This window comes from Hemiscyllium ocellatum, chromosome 2, assembly GCF_020745735.1.
Source record: "Hemiscyllium ocellatum isolate sHemOce1 chromosome 2, sHemOce1.pat.X.cur, whole genome shotgun sequence".
NCBI lineage: Eukaryota > Metazoa > Chordata > Chondrichthyes > Orectolobiformes > Hemiscylliidae > Hemiscyllium > Hemiscyllium ocellatum.
This window is the reverse complement of record NC_083402.1, coordinates 43,191,412-43,213,927: the sequence shown is the minus strand read 5'-3', so window position 1 is coordinate 43,213,927 and position 22,516 is coordinate 43,191,412. Positions and strand designations below refer to the sequence as shown.

The 22,516-nt window shown below is 41.8% G+C and overlaps 1 protein-coding gene across 1 annotated transcript in view; it reads left to right on the top strand.

The window, feature by feature from the left end:
* The window catches only part of dhfr (dihydrofolate reductase), a 41,782-nt gene that overhangs the window by 9,830 nt on the left and 9,436 nt on the right, over window positions 1–22,516 (top strand). Inside the window, exon 4 of the mRNA XM_060843986.1 lies at window positions 7,255–7,381. Coding sequence (XP_060699969.1) covers window positions 7,255–7,381 — 127 coding nt within the window. The remainder of the gene's footprint in view (window positions 1–7,254; window positions 7,382–22,516) is intronic.

The following is a 22,516-nucleotide window of genomic DNA, read 5'->3' as shown; positions in this document are numbered from 1 at the left end:
ATGGGATAGAATCGATGTTGGTGTTGGACTGGGGTGTACAAAGTTTTTAAAAGAAAAAGTTACACCACACCAGGTGATAGGCCAACCAGTTTAATTGTAAGGGCCAGCTTTCAGAGCACTGCTCCTTCATCAGGTGGTTGTGGGCCAGAACTAGAGGACATAGGTTTAGGGTGAGAAGGGAAAGATATAAGAGACCTAAGGGGCAATGTTTCTACGCAGAGGGTAGTACATGAGTACATCTCTATGTATGGAATGAGCTGCCAGGGGAAGTGGTGGAGGCTGGAACAATTGCAACATTTAAAAGGCATCTGGATGGGTTTATGACTAGGAAGGGTTTGGAGGGATATGGGCCAGGTGCTGACAGGTGGGACTAGATTGGGTTGGAATATTTTGTCGCATGGGCAAGTTGGGCCAAAGGGTCTGTTTCCATGCTGTACATGTCTTTTGACTCCCAAGTTCCTAGGAGTGACAATATCCGATATCCTGTCCTAGACTTTCCTCATAAGTCTGGTCAAGAAGGTATAACAACACCATTTTTTTCCTTTGGCTCAGGAAATTTTGTAAGTCCATAAGGGCCCTGAAACATTTACAGATGCACCATTGAAAGCATACTGTCCTGGTGCATAACCACCTAGTACAGCAACTGCACTGCCTAGGACTAAAAAACTATAGGAGGTTATCTGCACAGCCAGATCATCAGGGGAGCCATCCTTCAATCGATGGACTCCATTTGCTGCGGAAAGGTTGCCAACATCATCAAAGACCCCTGCTGTCCCAAATAATGCTGTTCTGCAACCTCTTCAACCAAGCAGAAGCTTGAACACACCGCAGGTTCAAGAATAGCTGCTTCTCCATTACTAAACTGATGAATGGACTTTCTAATTTTAAAATAATGATGATCCTGATAGTGGTGTTCTTGCCTCATGTCCTGTGTGGTGTATCCTGTATGCCTCTCACTGTCCAACATTTTTTTTCACTCTGATCTATCTGAACAGTTCTCACATAAAGCTTTTTGCTGTACTTAGGTACACGTGGCAATAAATCAACTCAATCAAGGTAATTGTGTAAGGTATCCAATATTCCTGATTTGAGAATATCTCCCAAAGTGCTTTGTTTTATGCTCATGGTGAGCCAATCCACACTGATCTTTCTGGATCGATTTGAAGTAACAATAGTTAGGTGCTCTTTGTTATTGTTTAGGTGTGAGTGGGGAGAGATTTTAAAATCAGCTGCATTAGAATAAAGAAAGATCTTGACCTTTACCAAATAAGAGAGAGTAACTTTAGTCCTGCAGTTTAAAATGCGCGACACTTAGTTTTCCTAGGTGATGTTAGGCAGTTACATTTGAACTGATGTGTGTGTCTGCAATGGCACAACATCCTGCAGTGAGGGGTGGGAGAAGGGATGGCTGGTCAGCATGGACACATTGGATTGAAGGGTCTGTTTTTGTGCTGTATAACTCTGACCTAATAAATACACATTTGGACATCAGTTCTCAGACCAGAAAGTGACCCCACCCCTCTCTGCTTAGGTAGATGTGAGATGCACCAGACTACAGTTTTGAACCCCAGTAATTTCATGCTAACTTAATGTTTTATACCAAAGCTGAGGTTTTCAGCTTTCCTCTCTCGCGCTCTCTCTCGAAAGCTGGTTGGATAAATATATCGGGGGGGGAAGGAAGTGAGGTCTGCAGATGCTGGAGATCAGAGCTGAAGATGTGTTGCTGGAAAAGTGCAGCAGGTCAGGCAGCATCCAAGGAACAGGAAATTCGAGGTTCCTGATGAAGGGCTTATGCCTGAAACGTCTAATTTCCTGTTCCTTGGATGGTGGATAAATATATCCAATGGTAGAATCCAGAGTAACTGTTGAGAGCCACCTTTGCATGCATACAGCATTATTTCAATGTTAGTTTGAACTATAGCGGATCCAAATGTCCACTCTTCTATGATCAGAACTTTGAGTGTACGTTCTGTATACAGCACAGACACTAATACAATCCAGTTCTTGCCTGATGCGTGTTTTGGCAGATCCAGAAACGCTGCCATCGATAGTGGAGCAGTTAGAATGAAGGGTGTACAAAGGGTTAGGATCTGGGTCGATGGAGTTGTATTTTGGCACCATTCACAGACAGACAGTCTCTTGTATGAGAGAAATTTGAGATATTTGTCTCAGGACCCCCTCACCAACCAACTCCACCGTCTTGTGACTGAACGCTTCAATTCCTCCTCCTACTCTGCTAAGGACATGCAAGTCCTGGGTCTCCTCCATCCCCACTCCCTAACCACCTGATGCCTGGAGGAAGGATGCTTCATCTTCTGCCTCTGGACCCTCCAATTACACTGCATCATTGTGGACTTCACCAGTTTCCTCATTTTTCCCTCCCCTCACCTTATGCCAGTCCCAACCTTTTCTAACTTGACACCACCCTCATGACCGTTTTCTACCTGTCCATGTTCCTCCCCACCTATCCGCCCGCCCTCCCCTCCAACCTGTCACCATTACAGGAGGTATACAGGAAAGCCACACACACAGACCAAGTCCTGAACTATGAAAGCAACCACCCCAACACACACAAACGAAGTTGCATCAGGACATTATTCAAAAGGGCCACAACACACTGCAGCACACCAGAACTACAAAAAGAGGAGGAAGAACATCTATACAAGGTATTCACCAAAAATGGATACCAGCGCCATTTCATCAACAGATGCCTAAGCGAAAGACAACGAAATGAGGACATGCCACAACCCAAAGGACTAGCCACACTACCATACATCAGGAGTGTTTCTGAACTGATAGCCAGACTGCTGCGACCACTAGGACTCATAACAGCACACAAACCAACAACCACTCTCAGACAACAACTCACCAGGACAAAGGACCCGATACCCAGCATGAGCAAAACCAACGTAGTGTACAAAATCCTATGCAAGGACTGCACAAAACACTACATAGGACAAACCGGAAGATAGCTAACGATCCGCATCCACGAACACCAACTAGCCACGAAGCGACACGACCAGCTATCCTTAGTAGCCATACACTCAGATGACAAACAACATGAATTCGATTGGGACAACCCCACTATTATAGGGCAAGCCAAACAGAGAACAGCCAGGGAATTCCTAGAGGCATGGCACTCATCCACACATTCTATCAACCGACACATCAACCTAGACCCTATATACCGGCCACTGCAGCGGACAGCAACTGACAACCAGAAGCGGCAGATTCAAACCACTATAAATGCCGGAGGAATCAGCACAGAAGCGCTTCACAGGAGGCTCCCAAGCACTGAGGATGTCACCTAGACAGGGGACGAAACGTTTGCAACAAAAACTCCCAGCTCGGCGAACAGAACCACAACAACAGATGCTCCTGTCTTACAGCCACATTAATTTGCGAGGATGTCCTCCGTATTCAGGAATATGTTGACCACTTCACCTACCTTGATAGCCACCTCACTCAAAAGACTACCATCGAAGAAAAGATTCAACATTGGATCAACTGTGCCAGCTCAACCTGCGAAAGGTTACGCCCACAAGTGTTGACAACAAAGGCTTCTGCAAGTCAACACGAGTCTTATTGGGCACAGCAGTTGTCAACAAAGGGAGAAAACATGAGGACTGCAGATGTTGGAGATCCGAGTCAGAGTGTGGTGCTGAAAGAGCACAGCCAGTCAGGCAACATTTGAGGAGCAGGAGAGTCGACGTGTTGGGTGTATGCCCTTCATCAGGAACGATGTTGCCTGACTGGCTGTGCTTTTCCAGCGCAACACTGTTTGTCACCACATTGCGGTGAGACCTGGGCGGTGTATCTGTGACGTCAGTGTGCTGGAGGAATTCTGCCAGCAACGCCTCTGCTACATTTTCTTGATTGATTTAAAGAATCATATAACAAATGATAGTGCCTTTCTGTAGGATCCTGGTTTGCAGTCAGTAATTTGCTGATTTTTAGGTGGTTCGAATCACCTCCAGATCTCTGGTTCAGGTACTTACTTGGGGAATGTGAAATGAAGGCAACAGACTGGTGTTTCGGGGCAAAAGGATCTATGTTTATTTAAATACAAAAAGGTAAGTATAATACAAGAAATGAAGGCGAATGTAATAAACAGTGAAATTGACACAATCAAATATGCAGAGGGGAGTAATTAAATACACTATTAATTTAAAGTTTAAAAAAAATCACAACACCAGGTTGTAGTCCAGCAGGTTTATTTGGAAGCACCAGCTTTCGGAGTGCTACTCCATCAGGTAGTTGTAGAGCAGGATAATCAGACACAGAATTTATAGCAAAAGATCACTGACATGCAACTGAAATGATAAATCAAACTAATCTAGATTGTTGTTAAGTCTTTCATCTTTTAGAATGGTTTGCAGGTTTTGATGCATTGATATATAAGTCCAAGAACTTCTTTTAAGTCCCATTCTCGAGATAAGTTAAGGTTTTATTTAAAAGCTGACATCTCTAATCTTTTGCTATAAATTCTGTGTCGTATGATCCTGCTCCACAGTTACCTGATGAAGGAGCAGCGCTCTGAAAGCTAGTGCTTCCAAATAAACCTGTTGGACTATAACCTGATGTTGTGATTTTTTTTTACCTTTGTCCACCCCAGTCCAACACCGACACCTCCACACTATATTAATTTAAATGCAGATTAAACACAATTTGAAGTTAAACATCAATTTTAATCACAAACTTTAATCAGACTTCCTAGCTTTGGAGTTCCTGCACTGTCAGCACCCACCTTCCCCTCCCAGCTAGCTCAGTTGGAAACTTTGGAGTCGAGGGAATTTCAGTTCACCAGTGAGGAAAATGCAGTTCAAATTGTGTTTGAAGGCTGTTGAGGTTCTTGCCATCAGTTCTCTGTTCGGAACCGACGCGTGTGAAAGCTCTTTGGATAGTAAAGAAAAATCCTCCGCCTGCGTGTCTTGAATGTCCTTTGTTGCAATGATGTTCTTTATTCAACTTCTCTGTTCGGCCTCTGTGGTTCTTGGTTCTGAAGCTGCTTAACGGGGCTAGAGCCTGTGGGGAAGCTGTAAGTGTAGGAGCTTGCTGTTGAAAAAGGCTCTCCCTGGTGAGACCGGACGTGGCAGATGTACAGACTGTGTGGTCCGTTATCTCCTCTCAAATCTGTGTTCTCCATTGTGTTTCTGGTGTTCCCTTTTTCAGGTCAGTTGACTTCCTGATGGTTAAGAGTACGTGTGAATGGGTTCTGATTGAAGTTGAATTTCCAGTATCTATAAAAGGTTCTTATGTTGAGTAGCCCAAGTTGTAAAAGTTAGTTTCAGTCTAGAATGTTAAATCTGGTTGATTTGCTCTCTTGGAGTGAAGAATTATGTTGGAGTCCCAGACTGAAATCATTCTGGCTGTGTATTTGTTGAGACCTGAGCTGAGACTTCTGCCCTGTATTTTAGGCATTGGAAAAGTCCAGGATCTTGTCCATTGTTTTAGATGATGGGGAATTTTTATCAATCCTACACTACTTCAAGCCAGCTGCATTAGTGCTTGGGCAAAACCCCTGTGAAATCAGCAATGCTGAGCTGGATCCATACCAGAATGCACATGATCCTGAGTAAAGTCCTCCTCCCAGTTGCACAAGAACTTGTAAATGCAGGAGTCCAGGTCACTCTGAAGTTTGGAAGAGATTACATGTATGTGGAGGGCTCAGGCCATCCAAAGAGCATTCACACGCATCGGTTCCGAACAGAGAGGATTGATGGCAAGAACCTGAACAGCCTTCAAGGGCCATGGAGGGTTTTGAAATCTAAAATGAGGGTTTGTAAACAATGTAGGTTGGTGAATGCAAATAATGGAGGAAATTGCAATTGATGCAAATGAGACATTGGCAATGTAGCTTTTGATAGCTTCAGATTTGTGGGCAGTAATGCCAGCCAGAAGGGGATTGGGATTCTTTTAAAGTAACAAGTCTGGATTGCCCAGTTTCTTAGCAGCCTGTTAGCCAGGTGGGATATGCTTTTTAAAAAAAAGGAAAGCACAAACCCCCACTCCTCTGTTTTACTTCCAAGCTTCATCCCTCAGTTCCAACTCATCCCTCAGTTGTCAAATCTGGTGAAAAGATTTTCTTTTTTTAAAAAGCATTTCTGTACATTTGAATAGCCCATCCAGTTTCCAATTATGAGACGAAGCAGACTGATGCATTTTTGTCAGACTTTGTCCTCACTTGGGTTTTGGACAGTGTTGTATATCTGTTCACTTGCAGTATGTAACTTTCATGGGATTAGAGTGTCACCAGTTTTTATTGCCGATCCCTAATCGCCCAGATGGCGTAACTGTGGGTTTGGAGTCACCTGGAGGCCAGACCAGATAAGGAGAGCAGGTAGTCTTCCCTAAAAGAAATTAGTGAACCAGATGAGTTTTTGTCAATCAACAGTGATTACTCAGTCGCTGTCCGGCTAACTTTTTATTCAAGACTTTACTGGCTTCAAATTTCACAGTCTGCTATGTTGGGATACAAACCGTATCCTCTGAATGTTAGCCTGAGCACTGGATTGCTAATGTTACTGGATTACTAACTCGGTGATATCAGCACTACACCACTGCCTGAAGAGGATGAGCTTTCTCTATTATCCAAACATTTTGGATGCATTACTTATGACAAATCAGTGATTTACTAAATTAACTGTGAGAAAAGGAAAACAAATCTGTCATCAATTCATTAAAACACGGAAGTGACAATTTGATCAGTTGAGTCCATGTTGTCTTCTGTAGAGTGATCATAGAATGCCTAGAGTGCGGAAGCAGGTCATTCCATCCATTGGGTCCACACTGACCCTTCGAACAGCAGCCCATTCAGATACCGCCCGCCCCCCCCCCCCCAATCCCTATCCCTGTAACCATGGCTAATCCACCTAGCTTGCACACCCTGGATGCTACAGGGTCATTTAGCTTATCCAATCCACCCAACCTGCACATCTGGCGGGGGTAACCAGAGCACCCAGAGGGAGCACACGCAGACATGGGGAGAATGTACAAAATCCACAGACAGTCGCCAATGGGTGGAATCGAACCCAGGTCCCTGTGTGGCAACAGTGCCAGCCACTCTACCACCCAACCAGTTAGACCATTCTCCTGCCTTATCCCCATTATCCTGAACGCTTGCAATACCACTCACTGTGCAAAAACCTTTTCCCCAATTTTAAGCTGTCATTCTTGTACTTAGTAACCATTCAAGCAGTGGCACTACCTTTCCATGAATGAAAGTAAATCATTACTATTTGTTGTGATTCTCAGGGAGCTGCCGAAAGGAGTGAATTACCTAGCACGTGATCTGGAGTCAGCACTTGTTCACCTGGATTCACCAGAGCTGCAGGACAAAGTGGATCTTGTGTGGATAATAGGTGGGAGCAGCCTCTACAAGGTATGATATTGAACTTGCTTATCTGTTTGCAATTTTGAATAGTAATGGTTCAGAAATTTCAGTAAAATCTTTCACAGGCTGGAAGGATCGGCATTCACATTTTTTTGCCACAAAGCTGAAGCTAATTTTGTCATTAGAAAAGGTGGGGAAAAAAAAAGCAGGGCTAAGGTATAGAGCAGAGGAGTATGACGAATTAGCTAGCTCCTTCAACGAGCTAATACAGGGAAAAATCAGATCAATCTTTCTCTCTGGATTCTACAATATTGTTAAATTCCAACCTTTATCGGTCTTTGGGGATGACATTTGCAGTCTTAGCTAAGTTACTCTCCTCTTCTATTGGGTTCATGGACTGGTGACCTTAGTGTCACCTAACTTGAAAGACAAATGTTTTTGCTGGAATTGGCAATTATGTAGAAACATTTGCCAAGTGTGATGGAGCTCCTTACAGTTAGATCTAAAATTACAAGGACTGGGCAGTCCATGTTTGGGGGCTGATTGTGGGAGACTTAGATTGTGTACATATTCAGCTTTTAAAGAGCTGGCACCCACACAGGCAGTGAAAACAGTGTGCCCCTCGGCTGAGGCTAGTGTTTATTACACAGGTTTCCCTGTCCCTAGTGTACCATAGATCACATTTCTTATACTATATATTTTTATTATTTCAAGAGAGGTGGATGTCACTGTAAGAGCCAGCATATATTACATGTCCCTCATGGCCCTTGAGAATTGATTGCTACATCATTACATGGCTCACTTAGAAATGACCCATTGTTGTGGGTCTGGAGTCACATAGGGCAAACCAAGTGAGGATGGCACATTTCCTACCCTGATGGATATTAGTGAGCCTGGGAGTGTTTACCACAATTTATGGAAGTTTCGTGTTCACCATAATGGAGCAGATTTCAATTCTGTCAGTTGCTGTGTTGACATTTTAATCTGTGCCTTCAGAGCATTCAAGATGTTTCTAGAATTGCCAATCTGAATGGCATTTTTGCTGTCTCACTGTCAGTTTTTTTTTGTGTCCCCACTCTAGAATGTTGGACTCAAATATTAGTTAATGGCTGTTAATGTTAGTTAATGGCTGTTAATGTTAGTTAATGTCTCTAGACTAAGTCATGTCTGAACCTGAACATTCCCCTTTAATGTGACCAAGGATTAGATGCCATTTTATGAACTCTCTGACACCACAATGATATTTATCATCAGTGTACTGGGAATCACCATTTACCAGAAGTTAACACCATGACTGCTTGAAGAGTTCATTTCCTAAGCACATCTCTACGTAATAAGGCTCAAGTCAAGAGTATAATGGAGTACTTGGTGTTCACCTTGGTAGGTGAGCAAGACATTTGTTATCGTCTGGAAGAAAATCCCTTAATTTGAATGAATGAAGTGATTTTATTGTCACTTGTATTTTACAATGTCCATGATCCTGTACCATTTTGAATAGTTTAAGGATAATTTGAAAAAATAACAAGATATGGCTGAGTGTCCATAACCCTTCCACTGCCGCTAATGCCAGATCTAAGCAATGTTGAAGTCACTGGTCCTCAGGTGCCACCTTTTGCCCTGGGGCCTACTTCACCAACATTGGCAGAGGCAATGTAGCAGCCACTGCTGGGTCCCTGTGCCTGCACCTCCACCAGCTGTCTGCCATCGCCATCAGAATCCCACTCTGGGCTCACCAGCTGCCACCACGATCTGGACCCCGACAAAGCCGCCATCCTCATTGATGCTGCAATCACCAAGTTCCCCTCCAAACATAAGTAGAAGCTAAACATAAAAATAAAAAGATGATAAGAAAAGAAGAGAAAGAAAGAAAAGTGGATGGGCCGTGGGCTCCGGAGCCTGGCTGCCGTCTGCTTCGCCACCTCCATCATCAATGACTTAATTTTCTTAAACCTAACTTTTCTGTCACTAACACACTGGTCTGTTCACTGAAGCAACTTCTCAGGGTTTAAATCTTGCTGCTATCTATTAACTTTCTACTTTCTGTTTGAAAGTGATCATAGCTGATTGGTAGTCTAGTTCTTTGTCCTATATCCTTGATACTTTTGTTTTTGAAAAGCAAATGTGTGAATCTCTGATTCAAAGTTAATTGGTCCAGCTTTGTTGTGGAAGAGAATTCCAAAATTTATCACATTAGGAAACAATCCTTAGACCCTGTAATGTGGAAGGACCTGCCTCCTGAATAGTCTGGATCCAGTTTTCAAACTATACACCATTAATCTTTGACAGCCGAGTGAATGGAAACTACTTTTATATCTACTTTCAATTCTCCTTTAATATCTTAAATTTAATCCAGTTGTGAGATTTGAGGTGTTCAATTTAATTTTAGTTGTAGGTCATAGACTCATAGATGTACAGCATGGAAACAGACACTTCGGTCCAACCCGTCCATACCGACCAGATATCCCAACCCAATCTAGTCCCACCTGCCAGTACTCGCCCCATATCCCTCCAAACCCTTCCTATTCATATACCCATCCAAATGCCTCTTAAATGTTGCAATTGTACCAGCCTCCTCCACTTCTGCTGGCAGCTCATTCCATGCATGTACCACCCTCTGTGTAAAAAAAAAAGTTGTCCCAAACGTCTCTTTTATATCTTTCCCCCCTCACCCTAAACCTCTTGAGTCAGTTACAAATCTAGACCAATTTCTAGATGGGTCTTTTTCAATCCTGATTAGTTTAAAAATACACTATATTCCAGGTACACGTGTTTTCACAAAGCTTACAATTTATTAAGTACCATTCCATTGTATTTATTAAGATGGTCCAGCTTCTAACTTGTGACTGACTTGGTGCTTGTCTCTTGTTTTATTGACTGAAGTTCTTTGATCTTTTCTTATTGTGAGCCTGACTGCTATGGGTTACTGCTTATTAACCCTTGCTAGACGTAACTACTGCTTTGTCAGTGGCATCATGGACTCTGGTTTGCTAACACAAGAACAGTATTTGACCAATCTCAGCTTGGCTAGATGGTGTATCTCCAGTTTCAGATTGATTTCTTAAGGGTAATAGTCATCTTACTGATGTAATTTCCTTTCATCTCTTTGCTGACATTTTTAGTGAGTCAGCCATGTGTGGGAGTATCCTTTTCTATTATTGCTTTTCTCGTCTTCTGTTAAGATAATGTAACCATTTGTTAATGGTACCTGAAACAAGTTGACTAAAAATAATGAGTACAAGTTGTTCAACAAAAAAATTTTGATTAAAATTGCCTGTTATATACTTTTAAAAGAAAGTAAATGTTAGTCTTTAAAGCCATTTTAAGTTACAAAGATAAGCCAGTTTTGGACAGAGCTGTCCCTTGAAACGTAAAGCTGGTTCACATCTTCAAAGTGGTTTCACATTTAGTCACGCAGCTCAGAAACAGACCATTTGGTCCAACTCGTCCATGCTGACCAGATATCCCAATCTGACCTAGTCCCATTTGCCAGCATTTGGCCTGTATCCCTCCCAAACACTTCCTATTCATATACTAATCGAGATGCATTTTAAATGTTTTTGTAATTGTACCCACCTCCTCCATTTCCTCTAGTAGCTTGTTTCATACTCTTTCAAAAGCATACAAACATTTGCCCAGTAGTAAAGTAAGCCATAAAAGTTCATCTCCTCCACCACTTGAGTTTCTGTTACCTGAGTCGATTTAACAAACCACATACAATAATACCTTGATGATGTTAATACCTTGCTTAATCATTATATGTAACCAAACTACAACTAATTATTGAAAAATAAACTCAATCCTACAAACTTGTTCCTTGATTGTCTGTCTGAATTCTAGGGAATACAACCCCAATTTGTGTAATTTGTCTTGGTAACATAACCCTTGTGGTTTGAATATTATTCAGCTGATCATACACTGCACTACCTTAAGGCCTACATAACCATCCCAAGGATGTTGTGATTGAAATTGTGCACAGTATTGTCCAGCTGTGACCTAACCAGGTGCCCCAAAGAAAATGTCACTTATTTCTCAACTTTAAAGGAGGACTCCATGTAGCTTACAACATTTCAAGGTTTGGTTGCATTCCTGAAAATCAAAGAAAAACCAGAATTGATTTATTTGATGAAATGCAGTATTGTGCATTCCTAGCAGAAACAGCTTCAAAAGATAAATCACTAAATATTTTTAAGCTATATGATTTATATGCTTGAGCACAAAAACTTGTGTTGAAATGCTGGATATTTCTAAATACTTACATTCATAAACAAAATAACCTCTTATAAAGTAAAATCTTAAATATAACAATGAATAAATGTAACTGCTTGAAATGGTTTTTTAAAAAAATTACTTGCCTAATGTGTGTTTTGAGTGACCTGCACAGGTAGGCCTGTCAGCTTTTGGAACTTTGTTTTTGCTGCAGAGAACTTGTGTATTCTTCTGACTGTGCTGCCCCCATTGCTATTAACTACTTGAAACAAAACATTGAGTGAATACAGCAAGTCCCCACTTCATGTTAACCTCTGTATAAATGAACTTCCAGCTGGCTACTGTATCACATTCAGGAGTACCTTTCCTTTGTACACAAGGAACATTTGAAGTGAATTCTAACTCAACCACCACCCATCCTGAATTGAGGTTTGTTGGAGCAATCTGGAAATGAACTGCTGTTTGGTTGCTGGGTTACTTGCCAGCACAACATTTGGAAGACACCAGTGCTGCTAATGCTGAGAAGATTGGTTAATGATAATTGGTTGTTTTAAAATCTCAAATATCTCATTAAGAGTAGGTAGTAAATATTAATAACATAGTAAAAGATTATTAGATACTTGGGAGCATCATCGTAGTCTCTGTGCTGTAGATTTGAGTTTATAGAGTCCTAGAGATGTACAGCACGGAAACAGAGCCATCGGTCCAACTTGTCCATGCCAACCAGATATCCCAACCCAATCTAGTCCCACCTGCCAGCACTCGGTCCATATCCCTTCAACCCCTTCCAATTCATATGCCCATCCAGATGCCTTTTTAAATGTTACAATTGTACCAGCCTCCACCATATGCTCTGGCAGCTCGTTCCATACACCTACTACCCTCTGTGTAAAAAATTTGCCTCTTAGATCTCTTTTATATCTTTTCCCCTCTCCCCCAAACCTATGCTCTCTAGTTCTGGACTCCACCACCCCAGGGAAGAAACCTTGTCTATTTATCCGAGCCATGCCTCACATGATTTTATAAATCTCTATAAGGTCACCCCTCTGCCTCCAGGGAAAACAGCCCCAGCCTGTTCAATCTCTCCCTATTAGTTTGTTTGTTTGTTTTCTGTTTGTTAGTACTTGGTGAATTGAATAACTTTTTTTTTCCCAATCCATTCTTCTGTTGTCAGCCAGGGTGTATAAATCATGTTGCATGTAACAGATTCTGATCCAATATCCAATTTCTTTTTTAAATTGCACTAGCTCAATACAAAGGTGATGCTTTTAAATTGAGACTTCAAAATGTCTTTTATTTTCAAGCCAAGATTTAATCGGCAATTTAAAACTTCCAGGCTTCAGTAGAAAAGTGTCTCAATAGAGTCTCAATAGACTATTAAAAAATAGTCTTTTTTAAACTGAGATAAAAGGATTTAGCATTTTTGTAATTTACTCTCTGATCTTGTCAGCAACTATGGTAAGTCACTTTGATATCGTCTATTATTGTAGTGTCAGTATGCTCCTGTTTAATTTGCTGTATGTTGTGTAATCTTTTTACACCTGATTTTTATTATGGCTCAAAAGGTCCTTGCAGCAATTCATACCCTGGCCATGATGAGATAACAGTTGCACAATTCTTTTGAATATTTCAATTTTAAAGTCTTTGTGAAAATTATTTGGATTACAACTGAACAACAACAACCCAAAAAGCATCAATGCTGAAGTAAAACACAGCAAATGCTGAAAGTCTGGGAAGAAAGAAACCCAGAAAATTCTGGAAATATTCTGAAAAGCAGGTCTGGCAATATCTGTGGAGAGTGAGTTTTAAAATTACAGGTGGGTGGAAGTATCGTATTCTGGCAGGTTTCTGATGTACATCATGCATTAGTGCCTGGGCTCTTTATTGCCCTCGGACTGCTTTTTCACTACTACTTAATCTAAAACTGTTTCTGTCGATTCTTCTTTTAAGTGTATACGTATAGGTTTAGATAAGCACTAATTAGAAACTGTATGTATAAACCTTTGCAAAGGTCCACTTTGATATTACCAACCTGTTGTCAGTGCCCTTGAAATCCTGTAGTGCACTAATGAGTCATTTTTGGAATGATGCAACACGCATTGAGCCCTGTAAATTATTTCCTATCAAAGGCTTACCAGTTCTCTCTTGAGGGAGGGGGGAGAAACAAGGTATTGATTTGGCTTCCAACACCTTTTTTTTTCAGGTAATGCATTGGACGGTCTTTACTATCCACGTCTGAGTTTTGTCATCTGGAGATTTTGAACTGTATTTCCTATCCACTCAGGCTCAGGTCCTAACATTGATGAAAAAATCCTGGAGGTATTACCGTGTTCTACCCCTTAAGTGATTTAGCATTCAAACTGTGTCTCTCTCCCTTTAATTCCAGGGGCTTTAATTTTGTTAACATGTCTGTGCCACTTTATTATACTGTTTTTGAAAATTCTTATACAAAATAGCAACCATATTTCCTTCATTGCTCTGTTTCATCCCCCAGAAATCTTTAGAAGTTTTTTGAACACCAGTTGTCTGTAACAAATCCATGTTGACTTTCAATTATTATTATTGCTTGTCCCGGCTATTGACTTTTTCTTCAGCACTGCTGGTCTCTGGGCTTATCCCCTTCTGTCTTTCTGGGAAGAGGGAAATTATGCCTGCAATACCCCATTCCTGTGGCATATTTAAGAAATTATTTTTATTTCAATTAGACCTGTGATAAGGTTATGGAATAAACATGATTACACTTGAAGTTTGCTTTTATCTTGTATTTACATGAAATCTTGCTCTCTCAGTAGGCTTCTTTTTTCTCCTTTGATTCAAAGGGACTCTTGAAAAAGAATAAACTCAAATGCAGCTTTGATTGTTGTGTGCAGCCTTAATGAAATTACCATCAACTAAGTTAGTAAGGTAGCTATATTAAAAATCAATCCTTTTCATATTTTTAAGTGCATGCATCTTATTTCTGAGTGTATATTCATGTATCTAATTATATTTTTATCAGTATCAATGTAGGGAAAGCTAATGACCTCATTCCTCTAACTTTTCTAGTCTTTGGCTCATGAACTATAATCCGCTAAATCATAACTTTAATTTTTGATGTTCATGAGTGAATACAACAGACTCTGACCTTTTGGAGTTTATCATTGAATCATTGTCCATTCCTTTGCTAGCAGCATACACGACACATCCAGTGTCAGTCACTCTATAGTTTGGTTGCAAGCAATCCATGATTCGAAACTATAAAGAAAGCAGCACATGGAGGAATCTGTTGAATTCATTGTATGATCAGACCATTTGTACTGCAAATCCATGCCACAGTTGACCACTTTAGTTCACCTGCAGTTCTGATGTGATTGGCCCTTAACTGCCTCTGAAATGGCTAAGCAAGCCACTAGGTTGTATCAAATTTAAGACCACGATGTGTAAGAGCAGAAGTAATCTATTCGCCCTTCAAGTCTGCTCTGCTATTCAATTACATCTTGGCTTATCTCCTAATTGAACTTGACTTTGTTGTATCCCCATAATCCTTGATTCCCTTATTGATTAAAAGTCTGTCCGTTTCAACTTTGAATATACTCAGTTACCCAGACTCAACAGTCTTCTGTGGTAAACAGTTCCACAGCTTCATTACCCACTGAGGGAAAACATTCCTCCTCATCTCTGCCTTAAATGTACGACCCCATTTTCTGAGATTATGCCATCTGGTTCTACATCCTCCCACAAGGGGAAACCATCTCTACCCAGTCAAGCCCCTATAAATCTTGTGTGGTTGTTCTTCTTATCGCCCTTGATTACAGGCCCAACTTACTCAACTTCTGCTGTTGTCATCCCATTTCCCTATCCCCTTATCGGTCGAAGCAAACACTCAGACATACTATGGCTTTACCTCCTTCAGCTTTGGAGCCCTGGAGGGAGAGAATGAACACCCATGTGCACAGACACGAGTTCTTGGTCTTCTCTTGAACAGCAGATTCTTAAGTAATTATAGTCCCTAACAGGGAGCAGTATCCAAATAAAGCAGCATCTATATTGATTTGGTGACCATTACAATCAGCGGGCATCAACAGTAAAGACTAAGCCATCTGGCATTACACAATGGATGTTTTTCACCTCGTTAACTCTTTGCCTGCAGCACCTCATTGTTTACTGCAAGTTCTTATCTGGTCAAAGACATGCTAGTCATTATGGTGTCAGGTCAAATATGGGCAAGAAAACCTACTCTTGCCATTTACTGCCCTCCAACCAATCTGCTGAATCAGTACTCTTCCATGTTAAACAACCCTCGGGGGGGGAAAAAGACAGAACGTGGCAACAGTACAGAGCATATTTGAAATGAGGGACTTCGGTGTCTATTGAGTAACATGGTTTCATCACTACTGAATCCAGAGTACCTCAGTACTGCCACTACAGACTGAGCTGGCACAATCCTATAAAATCTGGCATCTAAACTGGGTCTATGGCAAGTGACGAGGAAATCTACACAACGTAATATCCTACTTTATCTCATCCTTACCAGTCTACCTGCTGCGAATGCATCTGTCCATGAGCATATTGTTAGCTCTGATCACAACGTGGTCATTGTGGAATCAAAGTCCTCTATTCATATTGAGGATACCCTCCATCATGTTGGGTGGCACTATCACTGTGCTAGATTGGGTAGGTTTTGAATAGATGTAGCATCCATGAGGCACTCTGGGTCATCAGCAGCAGAATTGTATTCAGTCGCAGTCTGTAAGCTCATGGCCTGGCATATTCTTTGATCACTGTTAGCTCTCTGATTTTTTTCTTGTTTGTTTTCTTTTATTCATTTTTGGGACTTGGGCATCACTGGCAGACTAGCATTTATTGCCTGCTGTAGTTGTTCTTGTGAAGGTGGTGATTAGCTGCCGCCTTGAACCACCACAGTCCACTTGCTGTATGTTGATCCACCATACCCTTGAGGAGGGAATTCCAGGATTTGACTCGGCAATAGTGAGGGAATGGGAATATTTCCAAGTCAGGATGGTGAGTGGCTTAGAGGAGAACTTGGAAGCTGCCTTTTTTCTTCTAAATGGAAATCGTAGGGTTTGGTGGTGCTGTTGAAGGACTTTTGGTGAATTTCTAAGGATCCTTGGTGCCAGTCAAGCAGGCTGAGCAATGTAAAACTTGAGTGCTGTTGAAGGTGCACTCATCCAGGCAAGTATTCCTTCATACTCCTGACTTGCCTTGCAGATGGTGGATAGGCTTTGGAGAATCAGGATGAGTGACTCTTGGCAGTCTTCCGAGCCTCTAACCTCTTGTAGCCACTGTTAATGGAGCAAGTCCAGTTCAGTTTTTGGTGAATGGTAACCCCCCACCAGAATGTTGATAGTGGGGGATTCAGTGATGGTAATGAATTGAATTGAATTTATTGTTGCATGTACCGAGGCACGATGAAAAGCTTTGTCTTACGAGCTATACAGGCAATCCACAGGGTTAAGTAGCACAGATAAATAAGCAATAGGTAAACAGCAACAAAAACACAGCTACAGGTGAATGTTAAAAATTTGAGAGTCCATTCCGTATTCTAACAGTTGGGTAGAAACTGTTTCAGAAGGGCTGGTGTGTGTGTATGTTCAGGTTTCTGTACCTTCTCCCTGATGGCATTAGTTGTGGCATGAATTTACTTGCCACTTGTCAGTCCAAGTCTGGATATTGTCCAGATCTTGCTGTGTTTCAACATTGATTGATTGCTTCAGTATCTAAGGAGTTGCAAATGGTGCTGAATATTGTGCAATAATCAGTGAGCATCTCCACTTCTGACCTTTTTGATGGAGGGATTGATGAAGGTGGTTAGGACCAGGACACTACCCTGAGGAACTCCTGCAGAAATGGCCTGGAGCTGAGGTGACTGACCTATGATAACCGTGGTCATCTTCCTAATTGACCGGTATGACTCCAGTCAGCAGGGAGTTTGCCCCCAATACCTATTAATTTCAGTTTTGCTAGGGTTTCTTGATGCCACTCTTGGTCCAATGCAGGCCTGATGTCAAGGACTGTCACTCTCACCTCACCTCTAGAAGTCTGCTGTTTTGTGCATTTGTGAACCAAGGCTGTAATTGAGTCAGGGGCTGAATGGCCCTTGCGGAACCCAAAATGTTTGTCTTTGAGCAGGTGCTGCTTGATAGCGCTGTTGACTACATCTTCCATCACTTTACTGATGATCGAGAGTCGACTGATAGGGAGGTAGTTGGCCAGAATTGCCACCATCACATCATTGGAACCATACTTAAAGCCCAGCTCCACAACACCTGAAAAGCAGCCAGCCAGGAACTGCCCACTGTGTTTGACCATTGCTATTCAGAACATGACCCAGAAGGCAAAGCAGACACTCATTCCCAGAATGTTTGTTTTTCTAGGAAAAGAAATGTTATTGGCTGTGGGGTGAGAATGCTGCTAAAGTGAGCATGGTGAATTGTGGGAGTGCATCTTATTAATTGTTCACTAACTCTCAGTTGTACGGACAGGTTCCAGTGTGGGTTCTGTAGTCCTTGTAATGTCAGAAATTGCTTCTTCATATTTAACTAGCTGTGTAACTTTCTTGTTACAAGACTTTGGTTTTGTATTAATTGAATGAGAGAGAGAATATTGTTGATTTGGAATGGGTGTGGAAAAGTATTACAAGAGTGTTACCGAGATTAGAAGTTTTCAGTTGTAAGAAGAAGCCAGGTAGGCTGGGATTTTTTCATTGCAGCATTAGAGGATGACCTTATAGAGGTTTATAAAATCGTGAAGCACATGGATATGGTGAATAGCCACGGTCTTTTCCTCCAAGTAGGAGAGTCCAAACTAGACAGCGTGAGTTTAAGGTGAGAGGAGAAAGATTTAAGAGATCTAAGGGGCAACTTTTCCACTCAGAGGCTGGTTCATATGGTGAATGAACTGCCAGAGGAAGTGGTAGATGCAGGTATAGTGATAACATTTTTAAAGACATTTGGACAAGTACATGAATATGGTTGGTTTAGAGGGATGTGTTGTTGAAAATGTGTTGCTGGTTAAAGCACAGCAGGTCAGGCAGCATCCAAGGAATAGGAAATTCGACGTTTCGGGCATAAGCCCTTCATCAGGAATCCTGGTCGGCTATACAGACAGTTGCCTGAGGTGGGAATTGAACCCGGGTCTCAGGTGCTGCAAGGTAGCAGAGCTAACCACTGTGCCACCCTGCCACTCTTATACAGACAGTTGCCTGAGGTGGGAATTGAACCCGGGTTATACAGACAGTTGCCTGAGGTAGGAATTGATATACAGACAGTTGCCTGAGGTGGAAATTGAATACAGACAGTTGCCTGAGACAGTTGCTTATGCCCGAAACATCGAATTTCCTATTCCTTGGATGCTGCCTGACCTGCTGTGCTTTAACCAGCAACACATTTTCAACTGTGATCTCCAGCATCTGCAGACCTCATTTTTTACACTTAGAGGGATGTGTGTCAAACACTGGCAAATGGAATTTGTTTAGATTGGGAAATCTGGTCAGCATGGATGAGGAGGTCCAAAAGGTCCATGCTGCATGACTCTAGGACACTTGGAACACTCTGTAAATTAGGTGTCCATATTTAAAGAAGGATGCATTTATCCAGCCTCTCTTCATAGCTAAATTGCTCCATCCCAGTGAATCTCCTGTGCACCCCCTCCAGTGCAATCACATTGATCTGACCAGAACTGCACTCAGTGCTTCAACCGTGGCCCAACCAAAGTCCTGTGTAGCTTCATAATAATTTCCCTCCTCTTATTCCATGATAAAGACAAGTGCCTCACGCTATCTTAACCATAGCCTCCAACTGAGATGGACAGAATCACCTCCAGAATCACGGGGAGCAGATGGGAAAATGAAGTTGAAACGCACAACCAGCTATGATTTATATTGGATAGTGAAGCAGAGTTGACAAGTTCTGTGGTCTTCTACTGCTCCTACCTCTTGTGGTGCGATGTTTTTGATTTGCATTTTGGACAGTACTTTGACCTCCTAAGGTTCAAAAAATACTAAGTGATTTTTTTTTTAAACAGCAGAAACTTCACTTGATTTCCATCATCACTTGCCAGTTCAAGAATGACTGATGCTCTTTATAAATCCTGTACACATTAAAAATTGAAGGGCAAGGGAATTAAATGGGAGCACTTTGCAGGCAATTGCTGCATCTTTCTTTTCAAAAATAGACTTTGTGGGATATAGTTGAAAGAGTATACCAGTTACGTTTGTGTCAGTCTGAAGCTGTGTTTCCGCTCACAGTTGGTTTTACTTTTAAACCTTATTAAACATCAAAGGAAAGCTGTTAGCTGAAATTGCCACTGAAATGCTCCATAGTGACAGTCAATTATTTTTAGAACCTGATCTCTTTCCCACCCACCGATTTCACAGAGGGAGTTTCTTTTAAACCCCCCGACCGGCTGGATCTGGAATGTCTCACTGGGCCAGTTCGCCACCTTCATTCGGCTTCTTAAGGTCTCTTTTCAGAGGACAAGATAGCAGTGGGGGCTAATCCAGCCAGTTAGGAGCCTGTGATAAGGCCCATTATCAGATGCTGACTGGAATTTTTCGAATGATATGCAAACGAGGAGTAACATAAACAACGTTTCCACACCGTGAGTGATTACAGGGTAGAACTTGCTGCCTGGCAACTTGGCGGAAGCAGGTTCATTTGAGCCATTTAATTTGGCATTGGATTTGGGGAAAAAGCTGATGTATGGCACTAGGTAATTGCACTGGTGCAGGCATGATGGGCCTAATGGCCGCCACCTGCATTGTAACGGCTTTGTGATTCCAGTTTCCTGAGGACGTAGGGAAACTTGCAGCCCTCGGCTGGGTCACCCAGCAGCAGACCAGGGATCAGGGAGATTTGGGGTGCTGTGTTCTCCCAGCAAGCTTAATACCTTATCCCCCTGTCCAGTTTCAGGTGCCCTGTTGAGGGTTCTGTGCTCATATCCTTCTATGCCTCTGTGAACCTCCCTATGTACAATTATGGCCCAGTTGCCGTGACTATTTCTTTCATTTAAAAAAGCTGGAGAGGTCCACCTCAGGGCACCCTTTCCCTCAGTTACCTGCAATGATAGTTTGAAGCTGCTCACAGGCTGAAGAACTTCCTCATGATCCTCAGCCCTCATTTAAAAACTGTTCCCATCCTTAAATGGAAGGTGAGCTCCACGTCTAGCCACATCTTCAGCCCATTCAGGCAGAACACCGCCTAGTCCTGAAGCCCACAGGGAAAACTAATGTGTTTGCTCCTACCACATTTAGTATGATAGTATCTAATTGATTGGAAAGTGGTCACTCCTTAATGTCGGATTCACCAGTTTTCAAAATCCTTCATCCTTTTAAAATGCAGTTAGTGATGACTTCAGGTATTATTCTGAGTATAAGACAACAAAATAAATGCAGTTTTTTCATGCTCAGTCAATGGTTTGTGAATGAAATGAGTTTTGCAGATTAGTATTCTCACAGTAAATGCTGTCCATTAGAGCACTTAATCAAAAATTCAGGGTCATGGGTCAAAGGCTTTACAGGTTGGCAGATAGAAACTCCTCTGGGGCCTTTGTGCCGGAGTTCCTGCTGTGTCAGCAGAGGAAGGTCTGCTCCTACTCCCAGCAGAGGAAGCTCCGTGACACCAACACGCTCTTAGGAGAATAGAGTTTGTAATTCAAACAGCTGCAGCTCTTACTACAAACAGCCCACCATTCACCCACCTTCTAATTGCTTTATGCCTTGTTTAACACATACAATATTTGATCTTAATCTTGAGTTGAAAGAAGAAATGTAAATAGTCCTATTATATTGCAGAGAGACCACATTATGAGAATTTTTGTTTGTCATTTAGGCAATTTTTAATGAACAAGCAAGAAAAGCTGTTCCCATGATGACACCAATGTGGTTTTATATGAAAGATGCAAGGGGCTTGTAAAGGGCTGTCATGTAGAGTCATGATGACCTAGAAACCAGTGCCTCTGGGAGTGTTGTAATTGGGAGTAATCAATCTTTGCAAAAATAAATTGGTTGGGCTTTTGAGGGTAGTGAACTTGCAGAGCTACAACAAAGATGGGCAATATGCGAGGGTTAGTTCTGCAACAAAGTTAACCAAGGTGTTTTAGGTGGGAAAACCCACTAAGGATCTTTCCCTTGTTTGGAGGGCCAGTGAGCAAATTTTGGAAAAAATAAGGTTTTAAAGAACAGTAAACATAAACTTCATGAAAAAATCGCAAAGGGATAACTTGATCATTGAGACCATTAGAAATGGGGACAGGAGTAGACCACTCGGCCCCTTGTTCCTGCTCTGCCATTCAATAGGATTGTGGCTGTTCCAAGATTTTTCATATCCATTTTCCTGCCCTTTGCTCACAACCACTGATTTCCCTGTCTCAGCCTTAAATATACACAAGGACTCTGGCCCTTCAGCTCTCTGTAACAAGGAGTACCAAAGACATTCTCTGAGAGAAGAAATTCCTTCTCATCTCAGTCTTAAATTGGTGCCCCTTTCTTCTAAGATTATGCCCTCTGGTCCTGGATTCTCTCACGAGGGGAAACATCCTCTCAGAATTCACTCTGTCAAGCCCCTTAAGAATCCTGTGTTTTTCAATGAAATCACCTCTCATTCTTCTAAACTCCAGTGAGTAGAGACTTATCCTGTTTAACCTTTGCTCATAGGACAATCCCTTCATACCAGGGATCATCCTTGTGAATCTTTCCTAAACTGCCTCCAATGAAATGATATCTTTCCTTATATTAGGGGACTAAAACTATTCTCGGTACTCCAAATGTGGTCTCACCAGCACCTTGGACAATTGAAGTAAGAATTTCCTAGTTTTGTATTCCAACCTCCTTGAAATAAGAGCCGCCATTCCATTAGTATTCCTAATTACCTGCTGTAATCTGTGTGCTAGCTTTCTGCATTTCAGAAACAATTATACCCAAGTCCCTTTGTGTTACAGCTTTCTGCAGTTTCTCTCCATTTAATTAATATTCTGTTCTTT